This window comes from Scyliorhinus torazame, chromosome 6 (genome assembly GCF_047496885.1).
Source record: "Scyliorhinus torazame isolate Kashiwa2021f chromosome 6, sScyTor2.1, whole genome shotgun sequence".
Taxonomy (NCBI): Eukaryota; Metazoa; Chordata; class Chondrichthyes; order Carcharhiniformes; family Scyliorhinidae; genus Scyliorhinus; species Scyliorhinus torazame.
The window spans coordinates 242,424,128-242,440,310 of NC_092712.1; the positions used below are offsets into that span (position 1 = coordinate 242,424,128).

The 16,183-nt window shown below is 48.5% G+C and overlaps 2 protein-coding genes across 2 annotated transcripts in view; both read right to left on the bottom strand.

Annotated features, from left to right (window-relative positions):
- myo10 (myosin X) overlaps positions 1-13,023 on the bottom strand; it is a 366,827-nt gene extending 353,804 nt beyond the window's left edge. Inside the window, exons 1-3 of the mRNA XM_072509536.1 lie at positions 12,867-13,023; positions 12,639-12,723; positions 160-263 (exon numbers count right to left, since the gene is read on the bottom strand). Coding sequence (XP_072365637.1) covers positions 160-263; positions 12,639-12,723; positions 12,867-12,896 — 219 coding nt within the window. The 5' untranslated portion in view covers positions 12,897-13,023. The remainder of the gene's footprint in view (positions 1-159; positions 264-12,638; positions 12,724-12,866) is intronic.
- A 54-nt stretch (positions 13,024-13,077) lies between these two features.
- The window catches only part of LOC140425357 (unconventional myosin-X-like), a 341,226-nt gene continuing 338,120 nt past the window's right edge, over positions 13,078-16,183 (bottom strand). The window contains exons 5-6 of the mRNA XM_072509538.1: positions 15,497-15,631; positions 13,078-13,357 (exon numbers count right to left, since the gene is read on the bottom strand). Coding sequence (XP_072365639.1) covers positions 13,222-13,357; positions 15,497-15,631 — 271 coding nt within the window. The 3' untranslated portion in view covers positions 13,078-13,221. The remainder of the gene's footprint in view (positions 13,358-15,496; positions 15,632-16,183) is intronic.

A 16,183-nucleotide genomic window follows, 5' to 3' on the forward strand; every position in this document is an offset into this window, starting at 1 on the left:
ACTAATTCCAGGCTTTCCACTGATGCTGCCATCCAATGAAAGAATTTTTTTTAAAACTGCTGTGGTAATAAATTGAACTTTTATTACTCTGCAGTAAACTAACCAAGAATGGTCATCAAGAAATGTACAGTGTTCCACCAAGAATCTTCAACATCTTACCATGACTTCCTGAAAGGTCTGTTGGTCATCAATTGTACTATCCGCAATACAACCAGACTGTCTCAAGTAATAGTAATTCTCTGCTTCGGATAAATAACACATCTCTGCAGAATGAAAAATTTGAATGTATTTATTTCCGGATGGTACCGAGGATTTCTTTATTTGCAAAGCATTAAAATCATCTTTCAATTTGTGATTTAGTAGTGTTCTCCATAACTATAATATTTTGCATGTGATGCTCAATCAATAACTCCAGAAGCGAGACTGGAGGCAATTGAAGGCTTTATTACACTAGATGTTTCCCCCAGCAGCGCAAGTACAGAAGGCAGCTGCTGGGGAGACACGGGCTCTTATACTCCGCCTTACTCGGCGGAACCAGCAGGCAAGCTTAACCAATGAAAACAGTACCTCCTACACCAATGGTCTTACAGCATTACAGGGTACCATAATACCTCTAATACCCACTATCACATTCACCCCCTGTTAAAATAAAAGAGTCCGGCGGGGGTGGTGGTCTCGCATTACACAGTGGTCGAAGTTAAGGTTATGGAGGTACCCGGTATACATCAGCACAGTGGTTTTGCCACGTTACATCGCAACTATTTACAAAATTTATTTACAGTTCAGAATGAAGCAATGAGTCGATCGGGGGCCCTGGTCATCCTCTGCGATCGTCGTAGCTTCGGTGGTGATGCAGGCGCCGGCTCGGGCATCTGTGGCTCCGTGAGCGTGCCTCCGGCTTCTTCATCAGCCCTAGACGGGACCGGTGGGAGGACCGATCCACCTGGGAAGGGGGCGGCTGTAGGGTGCGCCGGTGGAAGGGTGGGATTGGTGGTGGGGGTGTGTGTGGGGATCCAGTGGGCTAACCCTCAGTACGCCACGTAGGCGTACTGAGGGTTAGCGTGGAGGAGATGGACCCTCTCGACCAATGGGTCCGACTTGTGCGCCTGCACGTGTTTGCGGAGCAGTATCGGTCCAGGAGCTGCCAGCCAGGTTGGGACCGAGGTCTCGGAGAAAGACTTCCTAGGAAAGACAAGGAGACGTTCGTGAGGTGTTTGGTTGTTCGTGGTACACAGCAGTGACCGGATGGAGTGAAGGGCATCCGGGAGGACCTCCTGCCAGCGGGAGACTGGGAGATTCCTGGACTGTAGGGACAGTAGGATGGTCTTCCAGACTGTTCCAATCTCCCTCTCTACCGGTCAGTTTCCCTGGGGGTTGTGACTGGTCGTCCTGCTCGAGGCAATGCCCTTGCTGAGCAGGAATTGACGCAGTTCGTCGCTCATAAAGAAAGACCCCCTATCGATGTGTATGTAGGCGGGGAAACCGAACAGCGTAAAGATACTGTGGAGGGCTTTTATGACGGTGGCTGTGGTCATGTCGGGGCAGGGAATGGCGAATGGGAACCGGGAGTACTCGACAATCACGTTCAGGAAGCACGTGTTGCGGTCGGTGGAGGGGAGGGGCCCTTTGAAGTCCATACTGAGGTGTTCAAAGGAACGGGAAGCCTTTATCAGGTGCGCTTTCTCTGGCCTGTAGAAGTGCGGCTTGCACTCCGTGCAGATTTGGCAGTTCCTGGTGGCTGTCCTGACCTCCTCAATGGAGTAGGGCTGGTTGCGGGTTTTAATGAAATGGAAGAATCGAGTGAACCCCGGGTGGCAGAGGTCCTCGTGGAGGCGGTCCACTTGTGCTTTGGCACATGTGCCGCGGGATAGGGCATCAGGAGGCTCGTTTAGCTTCCCGGGACGATATAAGATCTCATAGTTGTAGGTGGAGAGTTCGATCCTCCACCGTAAGATCTTGTCGTTTTTTTATCTTGCCCCGCTGTGCATTGTCGCACATGAAGGCCACCGACAATTGGTCAGCGAGGAGAGTGAATCTCCTGCCAGCCAGGTAATGCCTCCAATGCCGCACAGCTTCTGCTATGGCCTGGGCGGATTTCTGAAGCATGGAGGGTGTGTGAGAGGCGGCCACGGGTCTGCCCGCTTGGTTGAGGGTGGCCGCCAGAGCTACGTCGGACGCGTCGCTCTAGACTTGGAAGGGGAGGGACTCGTCGATGGCGTGCATCGTGGCCTTTGCGATGTCCGCTTTGAGGCGGCTGAAGGCCTGGCGGGCCTCTGTCGACAGGGGAACAACAGTGGATTGGATTAGCGGGCGGGCCTTGTCCGCATAGTTGGGGACGCACTGGGCATAAGAGAAAAATCCCAGGCAGCGTTTCAGGGCCTTGGAGCTGTGAGGGAGGGGGAATTCCATGAGGGGGTGCATGCGTTCAGGGTCTGGGCCTATAACTCCATCATGCACTACGTAGCCGAGGATGGCTTCACGGTCGGTGCTGAACACGCATTTATCCTTGTTATATGTGAGATTAAGGATTTTTGCGGTATGGAGGAATTTTCGGAGGTTGGTATCGTGGTCCTGCTGGTCGTGGCCGCAGATGGTGACATTATCGAGGTACGGAAACATGGCCCGCAAACCATACCGGTCAACTATTCGGTCCATCTCTCGTTGGAAGACTGAGACTCCATTAGTGACACCGAAGGGAACCCTTAGGAAGTGGTAGAGCCGCCCATCTGCTTCGAAAGCAGCGTATTTGCGGTCACTAGGGTGGATGGGGAGCTAGTGGTAGGCAGACTTTAGATCCACCGCGGAAAATGTGCGATCCTGTTGACCAGATCAGATAGGCGGGGTAGAGGGTACACGTCAAGCTGCGTATACCTGTTGATGGTCTGGCTATAATCGATGACCATCCTATGATTCTCCCCGGTCTTTACAACCACTACTTGAGCTCTCCAGGGACTGTTGCTAGCCTCAATGACACCTTCCCTCAGTAATCGCTGGACCTCCGACCTAAAAAAGGTCCGATCCTGGGCACTGTGCCATCTGCTCCTGGTGGCGACGGATTTGCACCGGGGTGAGGTTCGCAAACAGGGAAGGCGGATCAACCTTGAGGGTCGCGAGGCTGCAGACAGTGAGGGGGGGTCGCCGAATTTAAAGGTTAAGCTTTGTAGGTTGCATTGAAAATCTAACCCCAGGAGTGTGGCAGCGCAGAGTTGGGGAAGGACTCCCTTCCCTGGACCCTGAGGTTTGCTATGCAGAACCCCTTGATCTCCACTGAATGAGACCTGGAGGCCAGGGAGATTTTTTGGTTAACTGGGTGAACGGGGAGAGAACAGCTCCTTACCATGTTGGGTCGTATGAAGCTCTCCGTGCTCCCAGAGTCGATCAGGCAGGATGTTTCATGCCCATTGATGAGCATGGTCGTCGTTGCAGTCGAGAGTGTTCGGGGCCGAGACTGGTCCAGGGTCACCGAGCCTAGTTCTGGCAGAAGTTGGATGTTCTCCTCGGGCGGTGTGTGGTTATCCGAGTCGGGGTCCTGAGAGTCCAGCCAAGATGGCGGCGCCCACTTGTCGCACATGGCTGGGGGTGCTCAAGGTGGCGGCGCCCATCCATCACACGTGGTGTCCGAGAGACAAGATGGCGGCGCCCGGAGGCCACACGTGGCCCTGAAGGAGGAAGATGGCGGCTCCCACTGGCCACATGTGGCCCGTGGAGAGGGTTGTGGTGGCGGTCCTGGTTCGCCTCCGGAGACCGCAGCGACCGCCCGGGCCTGGCATACCTCCACAAAGTGGCCCTTTTTGCCGCATCCTTTGCAGAGGGATGAGCGGGCTGGACAGCGCTGTCGGGGGTGCTTGGCTTGCCTGCAAAATAGCAGCAGGGGCCCCTGGGGTTGCCTGGCAGTCTCGCAGCACAGGCTTGTGGGGGGATGCATCGGAGTCAGTCGCGGGGGGGGTTCCACGCTGCCCAAGGGGCTGCCACGCGGTCGGGGACGTAAGCGCGGGCGTTTCGGGAGGCCACATCTAGGGAGCTAGCAAGGGCCCATGCCTCCTTGAGGCCTAGTGTCTCTTTCTCCAGCAATCGTCCCGGATCAAATGTTCTGTGTGGTCGCTGGCCGAATCTTGCGGGCAGTTACAGTTCCTCCCCAACACCAGGAGCGCACGGTAGAACTCCTTCAGCGATTCCCCAGGGATTTGTCGCCTCGTCGTTAGTAGATGTCGGGCGTAGACCTGGTTTACAGGGCGAATATAGTGTCTTTTCAGTAGATTCATTGCGGCCTTGAAATCGTCCACATCCTCAATGAGAGTGTAGATCTCTGGGCTCACCCTCGAGTGCAGAACTTGCATTTTCTGGTCCTGTAATTTTCTGTAATTGTAGCCGTCCTGAGATTTCCATTGAAACATGCCAGCCAGTGCTTGAAGATTGCTGCTGAGTTTGCCACGTGGGGGCTGAGTTGTAAACACACCGGCTTGATTCGGAGCTCCATTCTTTAAAATCTAGTGTAATGAATTGGTGCTCGATCAATAACTCCAGAAGCGAGATTGGAGACAATTGAAGGCTTTATTACACTAGATGTTTCCCCCAGCAGCGCAGGTACAGAGGGCAGCTGCTGGGGAGATACGGGCTCTTATACTCCGCCTTACTGGGCGGAACCAGCAGGCAGGCTAAACCAATGAAAACAGTACCTCCTTCACCAATGGTCTTACAGCATTACAGGGTACCGTAATACCTCTAATACCAACTACCACAGCATGCAAGTTCAAATGGCCTCCGATATTACTGGAAAATTAAAGAAACATCCCTGCTTCAAGTATCAGTGAACTAATTGGTGTGAAATGAAAAGAAAAACTAAATGTCGTATAAGGGCTAATCAGCAGTTGAGCACAAATGACAAATTAACAGCCTGGCACTGTGGCAGTGCCAAGATGCCCAGGTGGCACCTGTAGTGCCAGGGTGTCACCCTGCTCCGAGCCCGATTACCCGGGGGCCGCCAATTGCCTGAGACCCCCCCCCCCCCAAAACAAGTGGCATTATGCCTGCTCCACCATTTGTGGGAACCAGTGCTAAATGGCATCACAGCGAGGTCTTCCCACACGCGCCTCGGAATACTCCGACACAGACATGAGGCAAACTGCGATGTCTCGAGAGATCTCGTTAGGCCTTTCGGTGGATTTAACAGCATCGTCACGTCACCGATTCGGGTGTGACGAGACCTTTCGATCAGGCCCTGGGGTATGGAGTAGAGGCTAGTATAGGTCATATGTCAACCATGATTTTATTGAATGTGAAACAGGCTCTAATGTTTTTATAACTGAGAATCCATAGAATCCCTACACATTGATCATGGCCAATCAACCTAACTTGTACATCCCTGGACACTAAGGGGCAATTTATCATGTCCAATCCACCTAACCTGCACATCTTTGGACTGTGGGAGGAAGCTGGAGCACCCAGAAGAAACCCACATAGACACGGGGAGAAAGTGAAAACTCCAGACAGTCACCTGAGGCCAGAATTGAACCTGGGTACCTGGCGCTGTGATGAAGCAGTGCTAACCACTGCGCCACCATGCCATCCTAATGACTCTGTTGCTATGTTGCTGAAAAGAGAGCAAGAGCTAGAAAAAAAACCCTAAAATTTATGAAACATTTATATTGTGCCTTTCGTGACCTCAGAATGCCACAAAGTGCTTCACAGTCGAAGTTGTACATTGGAGGTGTAGTCACAGCTGCAATGCAGGCAATCCGTGCATAGCAGATCCCACAACAGCAGTGTGATAAATGATCAACTAATTTATTTCTGGTGATGTTGGCTGAGGAATAAACATAGGCCTGGGCAGTTCAGGTAACTCTCCTTTGGCAGATGGAATACAATGTTGACAAATGTGAGATTATCCATTTTGGTAGGAATAACAGCAAAAGGGATTATTCTTTAAATGATAAAATATTAAAACATGCTGCTGTGCAGAGAGACCTGGGTGTGCTAGTGCATGAGTCGCAAAAAGTTGGTTTACAGGTGCAACAGGCGATTAAGAAGGCAAATGGAATTTTGTCCTCCATTGCTAGAGGGATGGAGTTTAAGACTAGTGAGGTTATGCTGCAATTGTATAAGGTGTTAGTGAGGCCACACCTGGAGTATTGTGTTCAGTTTTGGTCTCCTTACCCGAGAAAGGACGTACTGGCACAGGAGGGTGTGCAGAGGAGATTCACTAGGTTAATCCCAGAGCTGAAGGCGTTGGATTACGAGGAGAGGTTGAGAAGACTGGGACTGTACTCATTGGAATTTAGAAGGATGCGGGGGGGAATCTTATAGAAACATATAAAATTATGAAGGGAATAGATAGGATAGATGCGGGCACGTTGTTTCCACTGGCGGGTGAAAGCAGAACTAGGGGGCATAGTCTCAAAATAAGGGGAAGAAGATTTAGGACAGAGCTTAGGAGGAACTTCTTCACCCAAAGGGTTGTGAATCTATGGAATTCCGTGCCAAGTGAAGCAGTTGAGGCTCCTTCATTAAATGTTTTTAAGATAAAGATAGATAGTTTTTTGAAGAATAAAGGGATTAAGGGTTATGGTGTTCGGGCCGGAAAGTGGAGCTGAGTCCACAAAAGATCAGGCATGATCTCATTGAATGGTGGAGCAGGCTCGAGGGGCCAGATGGCGTACTCCTGCTCCTAGCTCTTATGTTATGTTCTTTGAATGGTTCCACAGAATATTTTATTTCCACCTGAGGGGGCAGATGGGGCCTTGGTCTGAAGGATGGCAGATTTGACAGTTCAGTATTCTGCCGTTACTGCATTGATATACCAGCATGGATTACGTGCTCAAGTCTGGAACTGGGTCATGAACCAATGGTCTCCTGGACAGAATAAACAACGTCTGACATTTTATTTCACAATAAAGTGAATGTACAACCACAATCATGATCAGGCATCTCAAATCAAACAACTCAACCGCAGAATTGCAAGAGTGCAGAAAGAGACCACTTCGCCCATTATGTCTGCACCAATATAGTTACAATAAAATGTTCCATAAGTCTCCACAACAGGGGGACAGCTTACTAACTTCAACAAGATGGTTTAAAATTCTGCTCCCAACTGTAAAGAAATGTCTTTATCTGTTCACCTTAATTACAGTTTCCCAGAGCGGTTATATAATTTGTCAGAGGAAATGTTTACAAATTGGGCTTTTGATCCTGCACGTCATACTCTACTGGGATCTGTGGTATTGGTGAGCTGGACGAATCTGTGGAAATCCATGGCAGCGAAGAAAGGACTGGGCCCTGAAGCGACTATTTCAGGACCTCAAATTAGCTGGTAAAATTGCAGGGGGGCAGGCAGACAATGTCCATGGTCCCTCTGCCGTGATGCCCAATTTTATCCCCATCCATCTGCTAACCTGCCCTGGGGGGTCATAAAATTCTAATCCAGGTTGTGTTTTTATTCCTCAGAGGGTTGTGTGATTTTGGAACTCTGTCTCAGATGGCAGTAGAGGCTGGGTCACCGAATGTTTTTAAAGTAGAGGTAGATTCTTGTTAGGTAAAGGGATCAAAGGTTATTGGGGGTAGATAGGAATGTGGAATGCAAAATACAAACAAATCAGCCATGACCTTATTGAATGGCGGAGCAGGCGCCAGGGGCTTATTGGCCCATTTCTGCTCCTATGTTTGTATTAATCCAAACTTTCAGAAGCACAAGTCTGTCAATGCGTGAACTATCAGTGAGGATCGGAACCATATGCCCCGCCATGGGGGGACCAGTATATGACAGCAGCGTCTGTGTTTTTGTGTTTAGCTATGCTTTGCATGGATGCCAGGGGTTTCTTTAAGATTTACCCTTAGTAGTGCCAGCCTGGCACTCAATAACCCTTGCATGGTCACCCTGGCAACCAGGCAGTGCTCCTGCTGGCTTAGCAATGCCTTCTAGGCACATTGGCAGTGTCAATGCCAAGGTGCCAGCTGGGCAGTGCCAAGGTGCCCACGTTCCAGGGGAAGGGCCAGGGGGGCACCCTGAACTTAACCTGACCACCCTGGGATCTCCGGTGGCCATGGAGAACCCCCAGGTGCCATTCCACCTCATCCACGTTTGTGTGGACCAGTGCTGATTAGCGCTCGACAGCAGCCTCTCTGGGGAGGCCGAAAAATCGAGGGAGGCCGCTGGATCCTGCACAGGTAGATCGTAAGTAGATTGACGACATACTTCCACGAGTGTCATTCGGTCCCTCCCATTTGGGATGGGGTTCGGACTCGGACGTCTCATGGGCGTCGGAGAATCCCGGGTGTCGCGGAGCCTAGAGGGAGGCTTAAACAAAGAACAAAGAAATGTACAGCCCGGGAACAGGCCCTTCGGCCCTCCAAGCCCGTGCCGACCATGCTGCCCCACTAAACTACAATCTTCTACACTTCCTGGGTCCGTATCCCTCTATTCCCATCCTATTCATGTATTTGTCAAGATGCCCCTTAAATGTCACTATCGTCCCTGCTTCCACCACCTCCTCCGGTAGCGAGTTCCAGGCACCCACTACCCTCTGCGTAAAAAACTTGCCTCGTACATCTACTCTAAACCTTGCCCCTCTCACCTTAAACCTATGCCCCCTAGTAATTGACCCCTCTACCCTGGGGAAAAGCCTCTGACTATCCACTCTGTCTATGCCCCTCATAATTTTGTAGACCTCTATCAGGTCTCCCCTCAACCTCCTTCGTTCCAGTGAGAACAAACCGAGTTTATTCAACCGCTCCTCATAGCTAATGCCCTCCATACCAGGCAACATTCTGGTAAATCTCTTCTGCACCCTCTCTAAAGCCTCCACATCCTTCTGGTAGTGTGGCGACCAGAATTGAACACTATACTCCAAGTGTGGCCTAACTAAGGTTCTATACAGCTGCAACATGACTTGCCAATTCTTATACTCAATGCCCCGGCCAATGAAGGCAAGCATGTCGTATGCCTTCTTGACTACCTTCTCCACCTGTGTTGCCCCTTTCAATGACCTGTGGACCTGTACTCCTAGATCTCTTTGACTTTCAATATTCTTGAGGGTTCTACCATTCACTGTATATACCCTACCTGCATTAGACCTTCCAAAATGCATTACCTCACATTTGTCCGGATTAAACTCCATCTGCCATCTCTCCGCCCAAGTCTCCAAACAATCTAAATCCTGCTGTATCCTCTGACAGTCCTCATCGCTATCCGCAATTCCACCAACCTTTGCATCGTCTGCAAACTTACTAATCAGACCAGTTACATTTTCCTCCAAACCATTTATATATACTACAAACAGCAAAGGTCCCAGAACTGATCCCTGTGGAACACCACTGGTCACAGACCTCCAATTAGAAAAGCATCCTTCCATTGCTACTCTCTGCCTTCTATGACCTAGGCAGTTCTGAATCCACCTTGCCAGCTCACCCCTGATCCCGTGTGACTTCACCTTTTGTACTAGTCTACCATGAGGGACCTTGTCAAAGGCCTTACTGAAGTCCATATAGACAACATCCACTGCCCTACCTGCATCAATCATCTTAGTGACCTCCTCGAAAAACTCTATCAAGTTAGTGAGACACGACCTCCCCTTCACAAAACCATGCTGCCTCTCACTAATACGTACATTTGCTTCCAAATGGGAGTAGATCCTGTCTCGAAGAATTCTCTCCAGTAATTTCCCTACCACTGAAGTAAGGCTCACCGGCCTGTAGTTCCCGGGATTATCCTTGCTACTCTTAAACAGAGGAACAACATTGGCTATTCTCCAGTCCTCCGGGGCATCACCTGAAGACAGTGAGGATCCAAAGATTTCTGTCAAGGCCTCAGCAATTTCCTCTCCAGCCTCCTTCAGTATTCTGGGGTAGATCCCATCAGGCCCTGGGGACATATCTACCTTAATATTTTTTAAGACACCCAACACCTCGTCTTTTTGGATCTCAATGTGACCCAGGCTATCTAAACACCCTTCTCCAGACTCAACATCTACCAATTTCTTCTCTTTGGTGAATACTGATGCAAAGTATTCATTTAGTACCTCGCCCATTTCCTCTGGCTCCACACATAGATTCCCTTGCCTATCCTTCAGTGGGCCAACCCTTTACCTGGCTACCCTCTTGCTTTTTATGTACGTGTAAAAAGCCTTGGGACTTTCCTTAACCCTATTTGCCAATGACTTTTCGTGACCCTTTCTAGCCCTCTTTCCTTATATTCCACACAGGCTTCATCTGTTCCCAGCCTTTTAGCCCTGACAAATGCCTCCTTTTTCTTTTTGACGAGGCCTACAATATCTCTCGTTATCCAAGGTTCCCGAAAATTGCCGTATTTATCCTTCTTCCTCACAGGAACATGCCGGTCCTGAATTCCTGTCAACTGACACTTGAAAGCCTCCCACATGTCAGATGTTGATTTGCCCTCAAACATCCGCCCCCAATCTAGGTTCTTCAGTTCCCGCCTAATATTGTTATAATTAGCCTTCCCCCAATTTAGCACATTCATCCTAGGACCACTCTTATCCTTGTCCACCAGCACTTTAAAACTTACTGAATTGTGGTCACTGTTCCCGAAATGCTCCCCTACTGAAACATCTACCACCTGGCCAGGCTCATTCCCCAATACCAGGTCCAGTACCGCCCCTTCCCTAGTTGGACTGTCCACATATTGTTTTAAGAAGCCCTCCTGGATGCTCCTTACAAACTCCGCCCCGTCTAAGCCCCTGGCACTAAGTGAGTCCCAGTCAATATTGGGGAAGTTGAAGTCTCCCATCACCACAGCCCTGTTGTTTTTACTCTTTTCCAAAATCTGTCTACCTATCTGCTCCTCTATCTCCCGCTGGCTGTTGGGAGGCCTGTAGTAAACCCCCAACATTGTGACTGCACCCTTCTTATTCCTGATCTCTACCCATATAGCCTCACTGCCCTCTGAGGTGTCCTCCCGCAGTACAGCTGTGATATTCTCCCTAACCAGTAGCGAAACTCCGCCACCCCTTTTACATCCCCCTCTATCCCGCCTGAAACATCTAAATCCTGGAACGTTTAGCTGCCAATCCTGCCCTTCCCTCAACCAGGTCTCTGTAATGGCAACAACATCATAGTTCCAAGTACTAATCCAAGCTCTAAGTTCATCTGCCTTACCCGTAATACTTCTTGCATTAAAACATATGCACTTCAGGCCACCAGACCCGCTGTGTTCAGCAACTTCTCCCTGTCTGCTCTGCCTCAGAGCCCCACTGTCCCTATTCCCTAGTTCTCCCTCAAAGCTCTCGCCTTCTGACCTATTGCTCCCATGCCCACCCCCCTGCCATATTAGTTTAAACCCTCCTGTGTGACACTAGCAAACTTCACGGCCAGGATATTTATGCCTCTCCAGTTTAGATGCAACCCGTCCTTCTTATATAGGTCACACCTGCCCCGGAAGAGCTCCCCAGTGGTCCAGATAACGGAAACCCTCCCTCCTACACCAGCTGTTTAGCCACGTGTTTAGCTGCTCTATCTTCCTATTTCTAGCCTCACTGGCATGTGGCACAGGGAGTAATCCCGAGATTACAACCCTAGAGGTCCTGTCTTTTAACTTTCTGCCTAGCTCCCTGGACTCCTGCTGCAGGACCTCATGCCCCTTCCTGCCTATGTCGTTAGTACCAATATGTACAACGACCTCTGCCTGTTTGCCCTCCCCCTTCAGGATGTCCTCTACCCGTTCGGAGACATCCTGGACCCTGGCACCAGGGAGGCAACATACCATCCTGGAGTCTCTTTCACGTCCACAGAAGCGCCTATCTGTGCCCCTGACTATAGAGTCCCCTATTACTATTGCTCTTCTGCGCTTTGACCCTCCCTTCTGAACATCAGAGCCAGCCATGGTGCCACTGCTCTGGCTGCTGCTGTTTTGCCCTGATGGAGGACTTGCTGGAGGACTTTCCTGGCATTCTCTGGTCGTGTTGCGCTCAAGCAAGAGCACAACGTGGCTGGAGATTCGCACCATAAGTTTACCTAAATCTTTCACAAACCCTGTTTAAAAGCTTGACTGCCTTTGCTTATTTCCACATAAAAACTCCTACAGTCAGGACCAAAAAACCTCCCAACACAATGGATACAAGGAGCTTTTGGCATGTTATGAAGTGTTTATATTTTGTCTCTCAGGAAAACGACTTCCGTTAAGCATCTTTCATCTAGCTTTTTTCACTTTTTATAAAACTCAAAAAGAACACACTTTATCTGAAAGAAGCAAAACCATTCCATGAAGAAAACAGGCCAAAGCAATTTGAAAACTTGGTTTATGCTCAACAATCTGTTTATTTCATGTTGCCAGCGATATTTGAAAGAGTGCAATTGAAGAAAGAGCTATAACACCACAGTGTCAATTTGCTGATGTTCACACCCTTCAAATATGGCTCCTAACTGAGAGTGCAAAACTGGGGAATTGACGCCATTATTTCATCTTCCATCCTTGTTCCCTATAGAAAAGCTGAGAAATGGTCAAAATCAAAACTCTATCCATGCCAACACATTAGTTTTGCAACTGCACAGGTATCAGTGGTAATCAACTGTGTCACAGTGGTTAAGACAAGCTGGAGGAAGGCATCGTGTACAAAAGCTTCCGTATCACTTTAATGACTGATTACACCTCCCTTTAAACTCTGTTTACAAAGAGTTGGTTCATCGCCCACCTTTCTGCTCTTTATCTGTACCAGCCAGCAACGCATAAAAAATGTGATAATTCCTCTCTCCTGGATTCTGCCTGACTACACGATTCTACAAAAGAATAAAAGAAACATTTCAATTTCTGAATCTTGACCATGGAGCAAAAGATTAACATTTTTTTTAAACTAGGAAAATTAAAACTGCAAGTAAAGCAATGATGACGGTCATGTGCTTCAATCATGAATTGTCTTTACCTTTTCTAATAAATCTTTATTTGAAGACATCTGTCAAAGAAAATAATTTACAGTGCAGCTCTTTTATTGTACAAGCTCAAAAATTGAATTTTATTAAATTAAATATGAAAAAACTAAGATTAATAGCATTTCAGAAACATTTAGGAAAACAATCCCTTCAGACAGACACCATCTCATATAAACACAAGCTGGATTCTCAATCTTCTTGGAATGGGCCACATTTTATTTTGGCAGTTCTACACTTTTTCATTGTTCTTATATTTTCTAAGTGTTTTCACAAAATAAACAGTCATTTGACCTCAAAAGTGGGCATGTCATTAAAACATTTTGTGGAAGTCTTTCAAAGCCATTTAAATTAAAGGATACAATCTATGATTTTGCCTCCCTGAATATTGCCTTTTTGACAGAAGTTCAGCTGAATGAACTTCCCAAATCGACTGGAGTTGTTGTTGTAGATGGTCTTCGCATTACCAAATGCTTCCATGATGGGGCTGTTGATTCAAAGACAGATTTGAATTCAGTCGAATGAAAATTCTGACTGATGCTACATAAAACAATGATACACAGAATAATTGTTTGCTTTTAATCCTATCCTTTTAGAATAAAAACAAAACAAAACAAAAACACATGGGAGTGGAGGGGGCGTCGGTATGGACATCTATTGTGGCAGCCACCGGTTTGCACTGGATGGGGGGTTTTGGAGGTGGCAGCGAGCTGGGATCGAGCGGTTTGGGGACCTGTTTATTGACGGCAGTGTTCCGTGCTTGGAGGAGGTGTTTGAGCTGCCAGGTGGGAATGGGTTCCGCTACCTGCAGGCGAGGGACTTTGCACTGAGGCAGGATTCGACCTATCTGTACCTACCACCCCAGGGGATACAGGATAAGGTAGTGTCGAAAACGGGAGTGGGGGAGGGGAAGGTCTCAGAAATTTATAAAGAACTCATGGAATGGGAGGGAACCCTGATAGGGAGGTCAAGCGAAAATAGGAGGAAGAGTTGGGCAAGGAATTAGAGGTGGAACTGTGGGAAGATGTCCTGAGTAGAGTTAATGCGTCCTCGTCGTGTGCCAGGCTTAGCCTGATACAATTCAAGGTGGTTCACAGGGGGCTTATGACTGTGGCCCTATGAGCAGGTTCTTTGAAGGGATGAAGGATAGGTGTGGCCGGTGTGCGGGAGGTCCCGGAAATCATGTCCACATATTTTGGGCATGTCCGAAGCTTAGGGGAGTCTGGCAAGAATTTGCCGATGTCATGTCCAGAGTATTAAAGGTACGGGTGGTTCCGAGTCCAGAGGTGGCGATTTTTGGCGTGTTGGAAGACCCGGGAGTCCAGGGGGCAAGAGAGACTGATATGTTGGCCTTTACCTCCCTGGTAGCCCGGAGATGGATCTTATTAGCGTGGAGGGACTCAGAATCCCCCAAATCGGGGGTATGGGTCAGTGACATGGCCGGGTTTCTGAGGCTTGAGAAGATCAAGTTCGCCCTGAGAGGATCGATGCTAGGGTTCGTCCGGAGTTGGCAGCCGTTTGGGGAACTTGTTTGGGGAAAATTAAGCTGAAAATGTCAGCAGATAGAAGGGGGTGGGTAAAGGGGAAAGAGGGACGAATGGGGGGCTGGTTGAGGTGGGCAATAGTTAGTGAGAAAGGAGGACTGGGGAACTGTGTATGTACGGCATTTTGGCTGGGTGGGTGTTATCTGTTCTTTTGGGGTATTTTTCTTCTTGAAAATTGCTGTTAAAAATCATATATGTCTTAATAAAACATTTACAAAAAATAAACAAAAAAAATCCCAAACTTAAAATATCTGAAGTACATGAAGTCAAGAGTGTCTATGCACCGATTAGCACAAATCAGTAAACTGTGAATGCGAAATGTAATCATTTCAAACGACTGGTGAAATCTAGGTGCAATTGAAGGGAAACATTTCTAAGTGTCATTTTGGGTGTTTCTTGCTGGCTTTTTCGGTGAGATCCACACCAGTATTTTGTCCATGCTTCAGGCTCAATTCAGCTAAATGGGCTCGATTCAACTAAATGGGAACAAAGTCCCATAGCGAGCACATTTAGCCGCGAGTTTCCCAGCGCCACGAAATAGATGACAATACAACGCGACTCACAGTGTATACAAGGGGCCTCAGCGGGGAAAGCTCAGGTGAGACCACACGTAGCCCTGTTTTGTACAGTGGGGAGCTCTGCTCGCCGGAACTCCTCAGTGTTGCGAGCAATCAGGACCCCATTTAAAAATAAGGCTGCCCCCCCCCCCCAAAGTAATCCCCGACCGACCCCCCCAGCCCAAAAGCACGGTCCCCGGCACAGCCCCCAAACGGGGGTCGGCCTGATGCAAAAAAATGCTAGCTTAGCACCTCGGCAGTGCCAACCTAGCACCCTGGTAGTGCCCATGCCAGCTGACATTCATGCAGTGCCAGGCTGACATCCAGGCAATGCGATCTGGGCACCAGCAGTGCCAGGGCCAATGACATGAGAAATCTCTGTTTCTGGACAAATTGTTCCACCTGGCTGAAGAAAAGGCCAAAGGCAAAGCACAACATTAGGATTTGCTAAGGTACTGTCCAAACTCTTGATTAAATTTAGTTTGCATGTACAAACCAATACCATTTCAATAATTAACATTTTACCTGCTTTCCAAAATAGCCTGTTCAACATTGGAGATGTTTTCCTTTGCTGTTGGATCAAGGGAATGTTGGCTCATTGCGGATATATACTTCAGGATGAGTTTTGTGCTTTCTGTTTTTCCAGCACCACTTTCTCCACTGAGAGGAGAACAATATTAAAGTTAACATAAAACAATGACAATGTGACAATAATGCCCAATAAACTGTCACTCTGTAATATGTTCGGCCTACTTCACTCCCACTGTCATTGGAATTATCCCCTATCACATTGCGACTGTTGAATTCCACACATACAACATCTTGGGGGTTATAATTATCATTGACCAGAAACTTCATTGGACCAGCCACATAAATACTGTAGCTACAAGAGCAGATCAGAGGCAAGTAACTCACTTCCTGACTCCCCAAAGACTGTCTGCCATCTACAAGGCACAAGTCAGGAGCGAGATGAAATATTCCCCACTTGCCTGGATGAGTGCAACTCCAACAAGACTCAAGAAGTTTGACACCATCCAGCACAAAGTAGCCCGCTTGAGCTACACACGATTCGGACTTGGAAATATATCTCGGTTCCTTCACTGACGCTGGGTCAAAAAAACTGAAACTCTCTCCTTAACAGCATTGTGGATGTACCTACATGCACTGCAACAGTTCAGGAAGGCAACTCACCAGCACCTTCTCAAGGGCAAT